At 40.5% G+C, this 17,248-nt stretch overlaps 1 protein-coding gene across 2 annotated transcripts in view; it reads left to right on the top strand.

Annotated features, from left to right (window-relative positions):
• Positions 1–17,248, top strand: part of SMYD3 (SET and MYND domain containing 3) — a 410,479-nt gene that overhangs the window by 49,420 nt on the left and 343,811 nt on the right. For both annotated transcript variants that reach the window (XM_071548005.1, XM_071548006.1), the window contains exons 2-4: positions 6,715–6,778; positions 12,330–12,437; positions 13,524–13,581. In XM_071548005.1, the coding sequence (XP_071404106.1) occupies positions 6,715–6,778; positions 12,330–12,437; positions 13,524–13,581 (230 nt within the window). The remainder of the gene's footprint in view (positions 1–6,714; positions 6,779–12,329; positions 12,438–13,523; positions 13,582–17,248) is intronic.

Below are 17,248 nucleotides of genomic sequence, written 5' to 3'. Positions count from 1 at the left end.
CAGGGCAATCCACTTGCTCCAGGTAGCATCAGTGGCGTGATGTGTAGAGGCAGCCTGTCCTGACAACATCCACTTCAGCACTGGTAGTCGAGGTGCCAGAAACAGCTGTGCTTCTGTGCCAATCACCTCTGAGGCGGCTTGAACTCCTTCATAGGCGGCTAGGATCTCTTTCTCTGTGGGGGTATAGTTGGCTTCAGATCCTCTGTAGCCTCGGCTCCAGAATCCAAGTGGTCGGCCTCGAGTCTCACCAGGCACCTTCTGCCAAAGGCTCCAAGACAGGCCATTATTCCCGGCGGCGGAGTAGAGCATGTTCTGTATGTCTGGTCCTGTCCTGACTGGTCCAAGGGCTACAGCCTGAGCAATCTCATGCTTGATCTGGTCAAAGGCTTGTTGCTGCTCAGGGCCCCAGTGGAAATCATTCTTCTTACGGGTTACCAAGTAGAGAGGGCTTACGATCTGACTGTATGCTGGGATATGCATCCTCCAGAACCCTATGGCACCCAGGAAGGCTTGTGTTTCCTTTTTGCTGGTAGGTGGAGACATTGCTGTGATCTTATTGATGACTTCTGTTGGAATCTGACGGCGTCCATCCTGCCACTTCACTCCCAGGAACTGGATCTCTTGGGCTGGTCCCTTAACCTTACTCCGTTTGATGGCAAAGCCAGCTCCCAAAAGGATCTGGATGATTTTCTCTCCTTTCTGAAAAACCTCTTCTGCTGTGTCCCCCCACACAATGATGTCATCAATGTATTGCAGGTGTTCTGGAGCCTCACCCTTCTCCAGTGCAGTCTGGATCAGTCCATGACAGATGGTGGGACTGTGTTTCCACCCCTGGGGTAGTCGGTTCCAGGTGTACTGCACGCCCCTCCAGGTAAAAGCAAACTGTGGCCTGCACTCTGGTGCCAGAGGAATGGAGAAGAACGCATTAGCAATGTCAATAGTGGCATACCACTTTGCTGCCCTGGACTCCAGTTCATACTGGAGCTCCAGCATGTCCGGCACAGCGGCACTCAGCGGTGGGGTAACTTCATTCAAGCCACGATAGTCCACAGTCAATCTCCATTCTCCATCAGACTTATGCACAGGCCAGATGGGGCTGTTGAAGGGTGAGTGGGTTTTGCTGACCACCCCTTGGCTCTCCAGTTCACGGATCATCTTATGGATGGGGATCACAGCATCACGGTTCGTTCGGTATTGCCGACGGTGCACTGTCGTGGTGGCAATTGGCACTTGCTGTTCCTCAACTTTCAACAGTCCAACAGCAGAAGGACTTTCTGAGAGACCTGGCTATGAGTTCAATTGTTCAATCCCTTCTGTCTGTACAGTGGCTATTCCAAAAGCCCATCTATGCCCCTTTGGGTCCTTAAAATATCCATTCCTGAGGTAGTCAATGCCCAGGATACATGGGGCGGCTGGACCAGTCACAATGGGGTGTTTCTGCCAATCTCTCCCTGTCAAGCTCACTTCAGCTTCTAGCACAGTCAACTCTTGAGATCCCCCTGTCACCCCAGAAATAGAAATAGTTTCTGAGCCCACATATCCTGATGGCATTAATGTGCATTGAGCGCCAGTATCAACCAAAGCCTTATACTTTTGTGGGTCTGATGTACCAGGCCATCGAATCCACACAGTCCAATAGACACGGTTGTCCCGTGCCTCTACCTGGCTAGAGGCAGGGCCCCTCTAACACTGATCCTGGTCATAGCGGTCAGAACCTTTTCTCGATGAGTACACCTGGGAGGTGCCCTCCTGTGGGTCAGATTCTTGCCCGTGGGAAACTGGGACTGCACTTACTCTCACTGACCTTCTTCCATTCTCCTTCAGTTCTTGTACTCGGGCTGCAAGGGCACGGGTGGGTTTCCCATCCCACCGTCCCATGTCTTCTCCGTGTTTGGCCAGGAAGTACCACATCTCAGTTCGTGAGGTCTGTCCACTTCCTCTGGCTGGGGGGTGTCTGGCTCTGACTTCAGAGGTTCTCATTCGCACTGGTGCCACTTGGAGACTTTCCCTAATTTCCTCTCTGATCGCTTTTACCTCTGCAGGCAGCGTCTTGAGACTCTCAACCAATGTCTCTACAGCAGAAATACGGGCCTGCGTTGGGCTGTGGGTCATGCCTTCATATATCCGGAGCTTATTTGCTACAGCGCCCACTGTTTCTTGGTTCTCTTCCCTATACATGGATGCCAGGAAATCGGTGTATTCAGCTGGCCCCGAGTGTGAAAGGTTCCACCACATATGTGGTGTGCATCTGACCTTGTCAGGGTCATTATTGGTTTGCCCACCTCTTCCAAAAAGCACGTCCATCATTGCCATCTCCCTCAGACGTAAAATTCCTTCTTCCATCGTCTTCCAAGTCTTCCTAATATGATGTTCCTGCAGGATTTCTCTATAAACAAACTTCTCTCTTACACTCGTTAGAAGTCGTGCCCAGAGTGAAAGGGGCTTTGATTCCCTCACAAACACCTGTTCAATAGCCACATCCTGGGCCAGAGCCCCCAAAAACCTGGCTTCAGCACCATCCAGTTGTAAGGTTTCACCCATAAGGTCCCAAACTCGGATCAACCAAGTCAGGATGGGCTCACCCGGGTGTCGAGCAATGTCTTTCCGCAAACTACGGAGATTATCAAATGACAATGACTCAGTGATGATCTCAGGCTCTGGGTCTGCTTGCTGTGGAGGTGCAGCAGCCCCCTCATCGTCCGCTAGATGGTCTAATTTGGTCTTATATTTCCTTTTCTGGATAGGGGCAACTTCCATAGGCTTGGCCTGTCCTCCTGGTTTAGCCTTGTCCTGCATCACTGTAACATCAGAGGTTTTACCCTCTTCCCTTTTTTTAGCCCCATCCTGCATCACTGTAACGTCAGGGGTTTTACCCTCTTCCTTCTCCCTCTTCACTGTAACGTCAGGGGTTTTATTCTCTTCCTTTTCCCCCTTCACTGGGCTAGGCTTCTGAATGCATTCTGGAAAAACCCTGGCCCTACCTTCAAACATTCTGTAAGCCGCAGGGATACAACCTTGCAGAAAAACCATAAAGAGCAAGATATCTCTGGCATCCAGGGAGAATTTAAACATCTCAAAAGCTGTTGTAGCAGACTTGAATGGGGAATGGACAAAGGGTTGGGAGAAGAGATTCCCCTTTGTTCCTTCCCAAGGGTCCGTACTATTATCACTGAATCCCCAGAGGTAGCAGCTTAGGTTGCGGCAGGAAAACAACCTGGAGAACACCACCCACATGACATCCAAAGGCATCGAATTCATGGCACCATAAATCCAGAGTAAGAACTCAATAATAATTGCGGCTATTTGAGTTTTACTCATTGATTTGTTGATAAGACTTAAACCTGCCGCTCCTTTTGGCATGAATTTGTACCAACAAAAAGCCAATATATTATACAGGATGGTCCTGATGAACCCTAAGCTCAAGACCCACATGGTGCCACAAAATAGCAGTTATCCTTCTTTGTTTACAAGCCCCACACGTTGGGCGCCAAGAAATGTCTCGGTTTGAGGGGAAAATAACAAAATGTTTTACCCACAAGCAGGGGAGGGGCCTCCTCCACGATAATTACACCACTCTTTATCAAATTTAAGAAAAGGAATTTTAATACAAGAAGGATAACTGCTATATATATATATATATATATATATATGTAAACAGACTAGTGTAACCCACTTCCCCAACACCACAAGAGAGGGAAAAAAAAAACAAACCAAAAGAAACAAAACAACAACAAAACCCAGCAGGTTTTTTCTCCGGGAGAAAAGGTTATACTTAAGTGTCCTTGTCACAGCCCGGCTGGCTGCAGAGTGAGTTTCAGTCCCTCTCCAGCGAAACAGACGAGCAGTGGGCTTTCAGATGGACTCAGTCTCTTCCCCCTGTGTTCCCCGTCCAAGAAGCAGAAAGGTACGAGCAACCAGCAGCAAATCCAAGGCAGGTAGCAGCATCAGCACGGCACGAGAAAAGTAGTCCGAGGTGGGCAGCGGCAAGACAGCCAGGAAAAAACCCCAGCAGTAACCAGCAGGGCAGCCTGCCTCCCTCGAGCCCCCACTCCCCCGTTCCGCCGAGCCAAGACTCCGGAGAATATCCAAAAAAAAAACCCAAAAGAGACAAACCTGCCCTCACCCCAGCGATCAACAGTTAACTACTTCTTTTGTTAACCGCTGGCCTGGGCAGTTAAGTGGCAGGGGAGAGAATTTACATAATAATCCCAAACTACAACAGTCATCCTCATGCATTGCACCTTAGAGTCAAAAATCTATTATGTATGAACAAAATTTTAGATTCTGTTTATAGAAATTCAACAGTTGCTTGGGTTTTTTTCAGTCTCCAGGGCCAGCTTTGCAAGTGGGAAGGTAAAGAACACACTAGCAAAACATGTGCTTTTATCTGAAATATTTACAAATTCCTCTTTTTCTGGTAATTAGTATGAATGCCTAAAAATACTGTGCAACAAAATCGGGGGTTTTATGCAGTACGAATGAAAAGATTGTTTCTTGATTGTGATGATCTGTTGGTAATGGTCTTCTCAATCTTTGACCAATGCAGCTATCTAAACTCCTAGCTCCTAAACTGTCTAATGCTTGTAAGAGTCCTAAGATTGTGCATAAACTCTTATTTTTAATAATTCAAACACAGCAAAACTTTGATATATCATTGAAATACCTTCCCCACTTGTGAGACTTGAGGAAAAGGAGAGGTTGGTTTGTGCTAGAGGATACTCTGTGGTATTTCTGGTCTTCTGCCCCTACTTTTGATAGTTTTGGTGTCACAGTTGAAGTAAGTGGGCTGTGTTGTTTATCCAGAGGTTCTAGACTGAAGTTTGTGGGCATATTGGTGCTGTCTGTTTTGGATGTGGCCTTTGGATAGTGTTCTGCCTTTCTGAAGTCACCCATAGAAATTAAAGTTTGGGAACAACTGAGCAGTATAAGTAAAAGAAGGAATAAAGGTCATGTTGTAAAGCAGTTGAGCTGGGAATCTGAGTGAATGGTATTCAGCCTCTAGATTACTGACAATCATAGAATCATAGAATCGATTGGGTTGGAAAAGACCTCCGAGATCATTAAGTCCAACCCTTGGTCCAACTCCAGTCCATTTACCAGATCATGGCACTCAGTGCCACGTCCAATCTCAGTTTAAAAACCTCCAGGGATGGACAACAGCAGTGGAGTTTTCTCTTGGTGACAGCAGAGACTGTGAATTACACCACCTTTTAGTTGCATCAGTTGGGAGTGTACGTGAAAAAAGTACACCTGGAAACCATATGCAGACACCAGGGATCTTGCAGAGAAAGGTCCTTCATGTGCTCATTTAAATGCCCCTTCAGTTTGAAATGGTTTGTGCTAAATAGTTGTCTGTCAATTAAACTGAAAAACTGAATTAATCTATATTGTAAGATTTGAGGCAGCTAAATGTAAAGCAACACAGCAATGCAAGGATTGCATTAGTAAAATTGCCTTTAGAGGGGAACAGCAACATGACTGACGTCTCCCTCCTTGCCTTGTAGAAGGATGGAGAAGAGGGTACTGAGAAGTAGCTCATGGTGACAGTTTCTTGAGTGTAAGTGAGCTGCGTTCAGCTATGTGCAGCTCATAATGTAATAGTGGCACCCAGTGAGATACTGTGCTTTGCTGAGGTCAGAGGGGTGGCCAGGAGGAAGTCTGAGGGGAAATAGTAAGGGTTGTGCTGCCCATACATTCCGGATAGTTGTTATGTCTATCATGTAAATCTCCTGCCCTCAGTTTTAGCAATGACAAAACCCATATACTGTTTTTCCAGCCTTGTGAAGGAAGAAAATATATGTAAGTAACCTTGCATGTTAGGAAATCAAAACAAACACTTCACAGTGGTACCAGAATAATGTACCACGTTCAGTGTCTTCTACGGAAAAAATAAGAGGGGATAGAAGCCTTAAAAGCTGTCTTGTTTCTACTCATCTGAAGTAAATGTCTTTACTTGAACTTATATATTGGAGGTGCAAGATTTGCTCTGTGTGTGCTTTCACATTTAATGCTTGCTTACTCTCTAAAAATTTACAGAACTTCACTGACATTTTCTTAACTCATATAACTGTGAATTAAGACACTATCAGAAAACATTACTGCAGTCAGAAGTTGCTTTTAACCTTTATACTGGGATGTATAGGTCTGGTAGTTCTAGTTTTCATTGTATTTTTATCCTCCCCCCATGAATTTTTATTTTGTTCTCACTGTTCACTGATCAGAAGTATTTTCTTAGAACAGAAATTTCTGCTGACTTAGTCAACTTCAGACTAATATAAAGATAAAATTTGATGTCACAACTGCAGGTTCACAGCAAGGTCTTGTTTAAGATAGGTAGCAACACTTTCTAGCTTAAGACAAGACTTGGATAGTAAACAAATTAGCTAGTTGTATTGCATGTCTCTAATTATGATGTTATCTACAAAATCAAGCTCCTCAGAGTTCTAGCTGTATGAAAAAAGCACATTTGATAACTTTACTGTTGATCCAAATTGGCCCCAGAGGTGCTGAGTGACATGAGTAAAGGATTGTAAGTATAGCTTTGAACACAACCATATGCAATTTCTTCTTATGTAACAGTACATTTTAGACTCTTCTTGTTTTTCAGGTATTTTTCTTTCAGTGGAATATTTGAAAATTGCTAGTTATGTAAGAAGGAGAAATACAAAACTCCATTTGTATTTATGACCTCTTTTTGTTTTTTTTCTCGCACAGGAATGAACGTCTGCACAGATGCTCTCAGTGCAAGGTTGCCAAATACTGTGGCAAATCTTGTCAGGTAAGATGAAAAATAACAGCTACAAAGGGTTTAAGAAAACAGGCATTTGAACACTTTATTTACAGGGTCTCAATGCATTTTGCATGTTGTCATACCTCCACAGTGCAGTTTGTAGTTTTGACAGGGTGTATTGACATTCTGCCTTGTTTTATGTGAATATTTTTATGGTTATAAGATTATAACCAGTGCAATAGACAAAAGCTAAATTGAAATATTTGACCTTCTTATGCTGGGGACCGCAGAGCTGGATGCAGTACTCCAGGTATGGTCTCACAAGAGCAGAGTATGTATGTATGTGTGTATGGCCAGACTTCACTAATGAAGATTTGGGAAGGGCTCTCCCCACATGCGTGTGCCCTTCCAGCCTGTGCAGTGCATTTTTTAGGTGAGGCACAGCGTGCGCAGAACTGGCCCTACCGTTTCAGTCCTGAGGTCCATCTGCCACGGCCGAGCGAGCTTGGACAGTGATGGTGAAGTCCTCGGGACTGTCACAGCACCCGGTACTAACCGGGTCTGACCCTGCTGAGCATCTGAGATGTGACGGGATGGGATGGCAGGGAGTCATTGAACTGCCAGGGGACGGTCCCACTGAGACTCGAACTCGGGTCCTTGGGATTCAGATTCCAGAGTGCTCTCCTTTACACCATAGGACTGCCCATAAAGAGAAGAGTAAAGGGGGAGAATTCCCTGCCTCAACCTGCTGGCCACGCTGCTTTGGATGCAGCCCAGGATACAGTTGGCTTTGTTGGCTGCAATTCCATGTTGCTGCATCGTGTTGAGCATCTTGTCAACCAACACCCCAAGTCTTTCTCCTCAGGACTGACCTTTTCATGTATCATGTGCTTCTATAAATGATTATGCTTTATGATCTGTAGTATTCTCAATATGCCAGAAACCCCTCCTTTTGGGGAGCAAAACACATGGACAGGGAAAGGAAGAAGACGTCATTTTGATCCATTGTATGGCACATGCGTGCAATGTACATTAGGTGCTTACTGTAGCATCAAGAATAATGCCACAGGTAGATTTATTACCTTCCCTGGAGGTTTTTAAGCTGAGGTTGGACATGGCACTGAGTGCCATGATCTAGTAAAATGGACTGGAGTTAGACCAAGGGTTGGACTTGATGATCTTGGAGGTCTTTTCCAACCCAATCGATTCTATGATTTTATCATTATGGGAGATCATAAGGAAAATATGGTAGTAAAGAATATAAAAGACCAGAGTATTTGCAAGATAAATATCTTCCAAGAGAGTCATTGATAAAGCTCCTGTGGCCAGGTCTCTAATGTGAAATGAGACTGTGCTGGCACTGACCTGCACTAGCAAATCTGCAAGGTGTAATACAAAAACCTGTTCCACCTTAGGTGTAGAGGCAATGAATGTAAGAAATGGGGCTCCCTCGCTGGGGAGCACAACTCTGTGAATGTGCTTCAAGGATTCATGAAGGACAGCCTGAAGCCACCTTGGGTATCTGTGCTTTATGCTCTGGGGTTTGTGAGCCTGAAGCTATCCACTGTTGTAGATACTGATTTCAGTGAGACAGGTACTGCTGCTAAAAGTAATCTGCACTTAAAATGTTGTGTATTTTCAGTTACATACCATCTTAAACTGTTAATATACGTAAATTATTATTGAATGTTATAGAATATCCTGTGATATTAGGTAGCAATTGAGAATAACAGAAAAAAAAGTTATTTTTCAGTCAAAACAGTGAATTTATTGGGATTGATGACTCAGGAGAGATGATCCAGATAAAACTGGGACCAGCCAGATCTCTTTGCTTTTGAGAGCTGTCCTCCATTTTCTATTTATTCTAATAAGGTAGTTACACTATCATGCAGCTCTGGTTTTACAGGAGCTGTTGGCAAAGTTAAACCAAATACTTTGTGCCCTACTTGGCCTCTATAGCTTTAGTGCAATTCATTCATATGCGCACTTCTAATTGAACTAATTGATCAACAAATAAACAGCAAGGTAGTAAATGAAACTGCAGTTTGCACATTAAAAAAAGGGAATATTTGCAGAACAGGACTATTTTAGTTTTATAAATACAGATAATTTTGAAATGCAAGTTATGCAGTTGGATTTGCAGTTTCCACTTAGCTGCACAATGATTTGATTATTTTTTGATGTGTGTTAAATGAAAACTGCAACTCTAAACACTTAGGCTTAAAATCTGTTAGTTTTCTGGAGTTTTGTGGTTAATACATTAAATAAAATCAGAATTAATCTAAAAATCTGACTTAAAGAAAAAGGTTATTCTCAGTAGCTGAACTAGGTTTAGGATAAAGGTGGGCTTTGTGAAGGAAACTTCAAAGTAAGTGCAGCAGGAGATTTCTATGTTAGGATGTACCACTTGCAAATATCTTGTAAGCATCTTCATTTGCTTTAAAATATCAGATGGCACAAAAAGGTTTTCTTCAGGCTAAGCTTAAGGAGAAGAATAGTCTTTTGAAATGTTTATCTTTTTGGGACTTGCTGTGAGAATAGTTTATCCTTTAAGGGGATATGTATGCAGAGCCAGGAGTCCTGAAAAGAAGTTATTTAGAAATCAGAATATCCTATTTTTACAAATCTTCATAATGTCAGTATTGAAAATTACCAGTGAGTTGTTCCAAATTTCAAAAATTACCATTATTTTTCAGGCCAGCTGATGGAAGCTGATTTCGCTTCTACGACTTTAATTAACTTTAAAAAATAATAGAAATGAGGAACTGAAACTTACCACAAGAGATTTTTAGGGTGACTTTTTCAAATAAATTCAGATTTCAGGATTGAGTATATATAGACTTTTTGCTTTAATAGTTTGTTTTCAGTCAGACCTCATTGACTTTTGCCCCTGTTTGGCATTGTTCTGTTGTAGCCCCTTTCCTACTTGTTGATGCCTAATCTCAGAGTGCTGTCTGCCTTCCTGCAGGGTAATGTTGGTTGAGTGTCTCTTCCAATGTGGAGTTACCACATCTACTGCTTCTCATAACCCTCATAATGCTGTGGTCTCCTTGGCAATGTTTATTAATATGGTGCATTCCTATCACTGGGGACCAGTGATATAGATGATAATCCCTGATAAATGAGAGTCATTTCAGACAGAATTCAGACTGTGACATTATCCAACATTGTTGAAATAAGACATTTCACTTCTATTAAAATAATATAAAAAAGACATTCGGTAGAAATTGGACAAGCCTTTGTAAATTACAGATTATTTCCTTCGAACAAATCAAAACCTTCAATATCCTACTTTTATTTTTCCTATTAATGCACTCTAGTCTTCAGCTGCTTTTCATTAGCACATTAATCTGCAGGAAGCATTCCATTTTTTGAATGCACATTTGCAAAATAGCTAAAAATATGCAAGACTTTGCAGGCATATGCAAGTGGTCTTCTTGCCTATGCCCTGAGCCAGTAGGAGGTGATCCTGTGCCAGGGTTGTGCAGTGAGTCATTAGAGTTTGTATGGTGCTGGTTCAGCGGGCAAACTCTGAATGTGCCACCAGTAAGTGGCTAATTGTGCTGCTCTGTCTCCTGAGCCATGTGGGTGCTGGCCCTTCTCACCTGAGTAAAGCCTGAGGATTTGTGCTTGGGCTACACTGAGCTGGAATGAGAGTCAGTGCTTGTGAGGAGATAAAAAAGGGGTATTCTTTCCAAATTACTGGGTGAGGAGGCCTGTGTATTGCCCTGCACTGATCACTTGCCTTTCTTGCCTCCTTCTGTTAGTGTTTCTAATAGGGAAAAAAATTTGCTTCACTGGCATGGAGAAGAAGGGTCACATCAGGTGGCCATACCTCTGCAATTACAGTATTTATTCTTATGCTGGATCTGGAATATAAAAACCTAGAAAGCCAGGATACACAGAATTAAGAAAACCCTTCCATGAAGAACTGTAACAAAAGCGCAACCAATATGCACTGTTAGAGACTGACTTTTAAATTAAGTCTCTCAGGGTCACAAATCTTCATGGTTTCATATTCTGTAATTTGCATCATTGTTGTAGTGGTACTGAGAAGAAATACTGTTGAATTTCATAATGCTTAATGCATTTGGAACTTTCCCCTCTCTCCTGACTAGTTGCAGGGGAGTGAATGGCAGTCCCCCTTCCAGCTCCTTCTGCAGAGAAGTCAAACTAATTCCTTTTTGTCATCGGTTTTGGCCAAAGTGCCATTTCATGGAAGGTGTTTGTTTGAACTATTCTTACCACGTGGGAATGCATCTCAAAGAAACATGGCATATAATGCTGTGTGGTACAGGATAGTTCATCTCATTAGGGTTTTGTTGGTTGAGTAAGCTATTAATCATCTTCATGTCACCTCTAGCATGTTTAAAATTCTGTGCAATATTTATGTAGAGGAAAAAAATTGACAGATAAAGGCTTACTCCAAGGAACATTTTTAGTTTAAGTGGGATTATATTACACAGAATGATGTCTGGACATTTACAAGCATGACCTTGTTTCTTCTAGACAAGGATAATTCTATTCAGCACTAAATACTTAACTTTTATTTGTCAGACAGCATGTGACACTAACTGTATTTGGATTAATGCCTTCTTGGTGTCATTTTTTCCTGTTGTAGAGTTATGGGTAAAGAAAATGAAATCGCAAATCTCGCATGTATCTGAAAGAAATAATAAGTCCATTTTGTTTATTATGTGTAAGCCACAGGGGAAAAAAATCCTGAATGAAATAGAATAAATGCTACTGGTGCTGGGACTAAGTTACCTGAAACAATTCCCCCCCTTATATGCAACTTAAGAAGAAAATTGTGTGATTGCCTTTGGAATCTTTTTAACTAGCATGTCAGCATCTACAGGTGTGATGTGGCCTTGCACATATCTCTGCCATTTCCTCTTTTTTTTAATTTTATTTTTTATTGCTGAACATGTAGTTTCTTTGTATTAGACATTTTATCATTTTCTCTGTGGCAGTTACCTTACAGAAGCTGTTTTCCTCAGTTAATATTTTTCCCCTTACTTCATATCTATGAGAAAATGTCACCTTCAGAAGCCCTTGATTATTCTGAGTTCTTGCCATTTTGGTAAATTTTGGGTTGTATTTCTTTTAGATTTTCTGTGAGTTGAATTCAGAGGTAGCATAATGGTGATAGTGTTGTGTCCTGAACCTGCACTGCTGCAGCTCCAGTGTCCATTGTATCAGTTACACAATTAGTTACATTTGAGGAGGAAATGGCATGGTGGGTTTGGTTTCAGTGGATAATCCATACTGTTGTTTTCCACAACATTCATGTTTTAGCTGCATTCTTAGATTATGCTACTAAAGTGTGTATGCTGCTGTTTCTTCTGTAGTTGGCAGCAAGGCTGCCTGTGCTGGAGGGTCAGCGTACATCAGTAGCTGTGGAAGGTCCCCTTCCTGGTACTTTGGAGCTGACTTTCAGCTTTGAGCATGTTTGTGTACATATATAGCTATAAATATATATAGACATAAAATATATGTGTGTGTGTATATATATATATATATATATATACATGAAATAGGATATGTATTATGTAAAATAACATGCTTTTTTTTCTTCCTTTTTAAAAAATCCTAATAGAAAGAAGCTTGGCTGGACCACAAGCAGGAATGCAGATGTCTTAAGAGCATTGAGCCAAATTTTCCTCCAGACTCTGTCAGACTTGCTGGCAGGATTGTTTTTAAGCTAGTAAGTGATGTTCTTTTAGATCAATTCAGTGCAGCAGTTTCAGATAAATACTTTCTCACTCTACATTTTTAATGTGATTAAGAACTAAAAGGCTGATGTGACTGGGGTTGCTGAACAAAATTGGACTGCATATTGCATTACAAGATTACTGACTAATTTGCAGAAATGCTGAAAAGATCAAGAGATACCAAAATGGACATAATTAAGCTCAAAGAACCTATTTATTGACTTTCTTTTCCTGTGACTATGTGGTAGCATTCCAAACTTATTCCTGCCTGTAAGGAAAGCATAGGGGGACACTGTTTTTTCTTCAATACTACTGAAGTTATTGGTGCTTTTCTATTAACTTCATGGAGAACCTCATTCAGCCTCATTTGAATGAGTGGTAAGGACAGAAGCATTGTTTGCCCTTTCTTTAGAGGGCATAAGGCCTTGCTTTCCATGTTGGATTCTCTTAATCTCAATTACTTTTTCTTTTTCTAAAGTCTCTTCAAAGTCCTGGTGTTTGACATTCCCATGGCTTGATTACTTTATGTGGACTAAATTTTCTGTTAGGTTAAGTGGCTTATGACTGTGTGGGATTGTAAATCAAAAGGGATTTGCTCATTTTTTTGCTAAGCCTTCCATGATGCTCTCTGTCTTGGATAAAAATGTGTGCATTTGTTGTGGTATGAGGTGAGAAAAGACGATTTCACATCATACATTGTTGGGAAGAGTTCATGTGTAATGGTTTCTAAAGGGCAAATATCTACCCACCCATACTGTGCATTAATTATAGTCACATGAAATATGAAACTGCAAACATCATAAATTGCTTTCAATTATACTGTGAAGTGCTGAAGTAAATTACCAAAGGTAAGCTGCCAACATGTTAAAAAAAATAAAATTAGTACAAAGTGTTACAACAGAAACTAAAAAAAAAATTAGGTTTTTTAGGATAATTTATGCAAAGTACTGGATTTATGTTGACACTGTTAACCTTACCTGATTATCTTGTGGGCATATCACGTGCAGTAATCAATCTTTTAGAGTGTTTTCAAGATAAAGCATGGTATGTAAGTGTTAATTATCTGGTTTTCTCTACAGCTCAGACAATCAGCATGCCTTTCAGAGAGGCTGTACTCTTTTTCCGATCTTCAGTCAAGTAAGTAATTGCCAGCCATATTTCAGGAAATACTCCAAGGTCTGCTTTACGGGATGGCATTCTGATTTACTTGCAACTTGCCTTCTTAGGGTTTACTGTGTAGAATAACAGAATCAAAGACAAAAATTGCGAAAATGTGTATGAGGAAGAACAGTTTTTTCAAAGATCATGGGAAAAACATGTGTGTCTTCTTCAAGCCAAACTTCCACCTGATTTTCTTGCTTTAATTTCCCATTTTACAACACACATCTCGCTTGTTTTTAATTGACCCAATGTCTGCCTTACAATGTCAATATTTTTACATATATATACAAAAATATGTATATTTTTACATTGATATTTACTTTAATGTTTATGTGCTATTGCATAAAGCTTGAAAATAACTTCCAGAAAAAGGAAATAAGTCTAAAATTTATAAGTCAAGTGTGCACAACTTTCTTCTACGTGACTTTTCAAGGGAGAAAACAAGATGAAATTGTGCAGTTATTACTTTTGTGGTTTCGTGAGTGTCAGCTGCTTAGGTAGAAAAGGGTGCTCATTAAAATCTCTCAGTAGAGCTAAAGGTGAAATAGAAAATCTTCTTTCCAGATTTTCTGGCATCTTAAATGTTAAAGACTGGGAAAAGAAGAAATACATCCTTGGTTCCTTGTTGCATCTTGTTAGAGCAATTTTTGGGAGAGTTATGTGAATATTTTGATTACATCAATGTTTTTTAGTAGTTTTCAAAGCTTTGGTTACAAACCAGCTTGATCTATTGATATGCTTAGAAATAAAACCCACATAAACATAAAAATTGCAATACATAGTATTAGATTTGACTTCTGTACATCCTGACATTCTGCTGCCTCCTCCCAAACTGCAAGGGAAAAAGACCATACTAAGGCAGAAAATTAAAATGGATTAAATTTAAATTATTTAAAACATTGTGATTTTCTGCAATGGATATTCTCAAATCGTGTAATGAAGGTTTATGAAGAACAGATGCTTCAAATGAAGTTAAAATGATGAAGACTACAGATTTTATGCTTCATGGCGTTGCTGGGGGCCAAGGAAAAAATATTTATTGTACCAATGTCTGTTTGCAGAGTGGCATAGGAGGAACTGAAGGGAAGACATTCCCTTCAAAAATTAAATATTGGTCACTTGTACAGCAGCTGTCTCTAGTGAAGGCAAGGATTTTTGTGTAACTGATCATTCCATACAAACTGAGGTTTCACAGGACCCTTCAGGAGATGATCTCAGCTTTCCTTGACTTGACTGGAGAAAAGGGGAGTAGCGTGATAAGCTGTCTGAAGATAAATGGTACAAAAATCTGTAGAGTGTGTAGAAGCTTCTACTAAAATTCTCATTCTGAAGGAAATGCTGATATGGCCTGTGATGTAGATGGGATGACTGTCCTCTCAGGGATCGAGAAATGCCTGGTCCATAGCCAGTTAGTTTAAGAGGAGGCAGATGAGAGTGTTTCATCTGTATTTACTCTGGGAGTGTTAATAACAATTCCTGTGTAATCTCCTTAACTCCACAGCATGAAGTGTTCAGGAGTCCTAGACATTAAATGAAGTTGATACTTAAAGAGTGCAATAGAAACGGCCTATACATAATCTTACATAAAGATTTTAGCTGATTCTTTTGTTGTTTTCCTGGATTCTTTTTTTAGAGTGAATAGATGGTCTTTATGGTTTTCCATTTAAAGTAGTCACAATATGTTCTGGGTTGGTGTGACAGCTTGTAGTAGTTGTGATCCTTTTTGCTGTCTCTGTATCCTTGAAAAGCTACTGTTATCTCAAGATACTTTTCTCATTTGCTGCACAGTTTATTTCTTTCAATACTTAAAATCCGCAGGAAGGTCAGAAATGCATTTTTATTAGAGGTCTAAGTATATGTAGAGGAAAAGATTTCTTTGAAAGGAGTCACATGAACTAAAAATACAGGCTGTGATCTTCTGAAGCAAAAAAATTCTCAGGAAGCATCTTTGTAATAGAACATAGTGTTTCAACACTGATCAGAAGTATGACAGAACTCTAATGGATATTCCTTTTTTCCTTTTTTTCCCCCCTCCCCCAGCTAGAAGTCCAAAATATTTGAAAATTATTATTGTCACTATACTGTCTCAATCTGCTTTACACTATTAATTTTTAACATTGCTTTATATGGTGGGTTGATTTTTAGTGTGAGACATATAAATGGAATAGAAGCATATAAAGTCTTACACATTTTTGAGTAATTGTCTGATAAAATATGTGGTACATAACCCCACCCACAAAACATGTGGAGGCTTCTAGCTCTTTATAAAATTCTGTTCCCATCTGGATAGTTCCTTCAAGTTTATTGTGTGCCCTGAAACTCAGGCTAAGTAGGTGTATGCACTGTTACTTTCACTAGTTCTCATCTATTTTAAGACAATTCTGTCCTTACCTATGGGCCCCTCTATACAGTACAGTAACTCAGAAATCATCTTTGTTGTTACTTACTAAGATTCAGTGCATAGAAAACAGTTTGTGTGCTGTACTGTGGGCAGATATTATGCTACTCTTCTTGTATCAGTATCAGAGTTGCATAGTTAAATCCTCATGCCTTATTTAGAAAACTTTCCACAGGCCTTTTATAGCATTTTGTCTCCCACACCAGGGTTCTCAAACAATCGAAAAAGGTTTCTTAAAAAAATCAAAAAATGAAAAGATTCGAAAAATTCATGTAATTTTGCTTTTGGCCTTGCCTTCTTTGTGTGCTGTGAAAACCAGGTCTTGATAGTTTGCCATTAAGGATCCCATGAGACTTTTTGCTGGATCATTAGCTCTGGTGTCCTGGACAGATTCCAATGTGGATAATTGCATTCTGCTCCCATCTCTGACAGTTCTCCCTGAAGTTCCAGTTGGTTTTGGTATTCATGTTGACATCTGTCCTAAGCTGCAGTGTCCATTTATAACATGCTCTTTATACAATTCCTCTTCTCCATTCTAGAGGTGTTTTAATTGCTAATAGTGAAACAAACCATGCCTTCCTCTCTTACATTTTGCAAAGTGTGTCAGGTAGTTTAAGATGAATCACATGTTGTCTTGAATAATTACATTTGAAGAAAAAAGCATTATTGGTTTCAAAGGAATATTACATGACAAATGCAAGTACTTGTTGATGATTTTTAATTTTTTTTCAACTTGATTTTTCAGTCATCTAAAAATTTGCTGCTTTTCTTGAAGATGCATTCCTCATAGATACTAAACTTTTCCATACCAGAGATTTTCTTTACATAGTGAAGAGCATACACATCTCAATTTCTAATATTTACATTCATTCACACTTGCAAAATCACCCTCAAACATTCACATTGTTAAGAGGCACATGGGTAGTGCTGTGGGAAGCTATAAAAAGGCAAATAATTTGGTTAAATCATCTTTGTGCCAGATGTGGAAGGGCCCATTTCAGCATTCTTAGTATTAACTGGTTTGACTTTTGTGAGGAGTTGAAAATAATTGCTCTGGCAGAGCAGTTCTCTCCTTCCCTAACCCTGGTAGGGACAGACCACCCTTAGGTTTCTCTGGAGTCATTGCTTGTTCAGCACATTGCAGTCATACCAGGCATGGCTTGTAGGTAGCATTTCAGCTGCAATTACTGACCATTGGAATGGGAGCAGATCTTGGAAGGTGTTACTTTATGCTGAAATGAAAAC

This window comes from Pithys albifrons, chromosome 2 (assembly GCF_047495875.1).
Source record: "Pithys albifrons albifrons isolate INPA30051 chromosome 2, PitAlb_v1, whole genome shotgun sequence".
Taxonomy (NCBI): Eukaryota; Metazoa; Chordata; class Aves; order Passeriformes; family Thamnophilidae; genus Pithys; species Pithys albifrons.
This window is presented reverse-complemented; position numbering and strand designations above follow the sequence as displayed.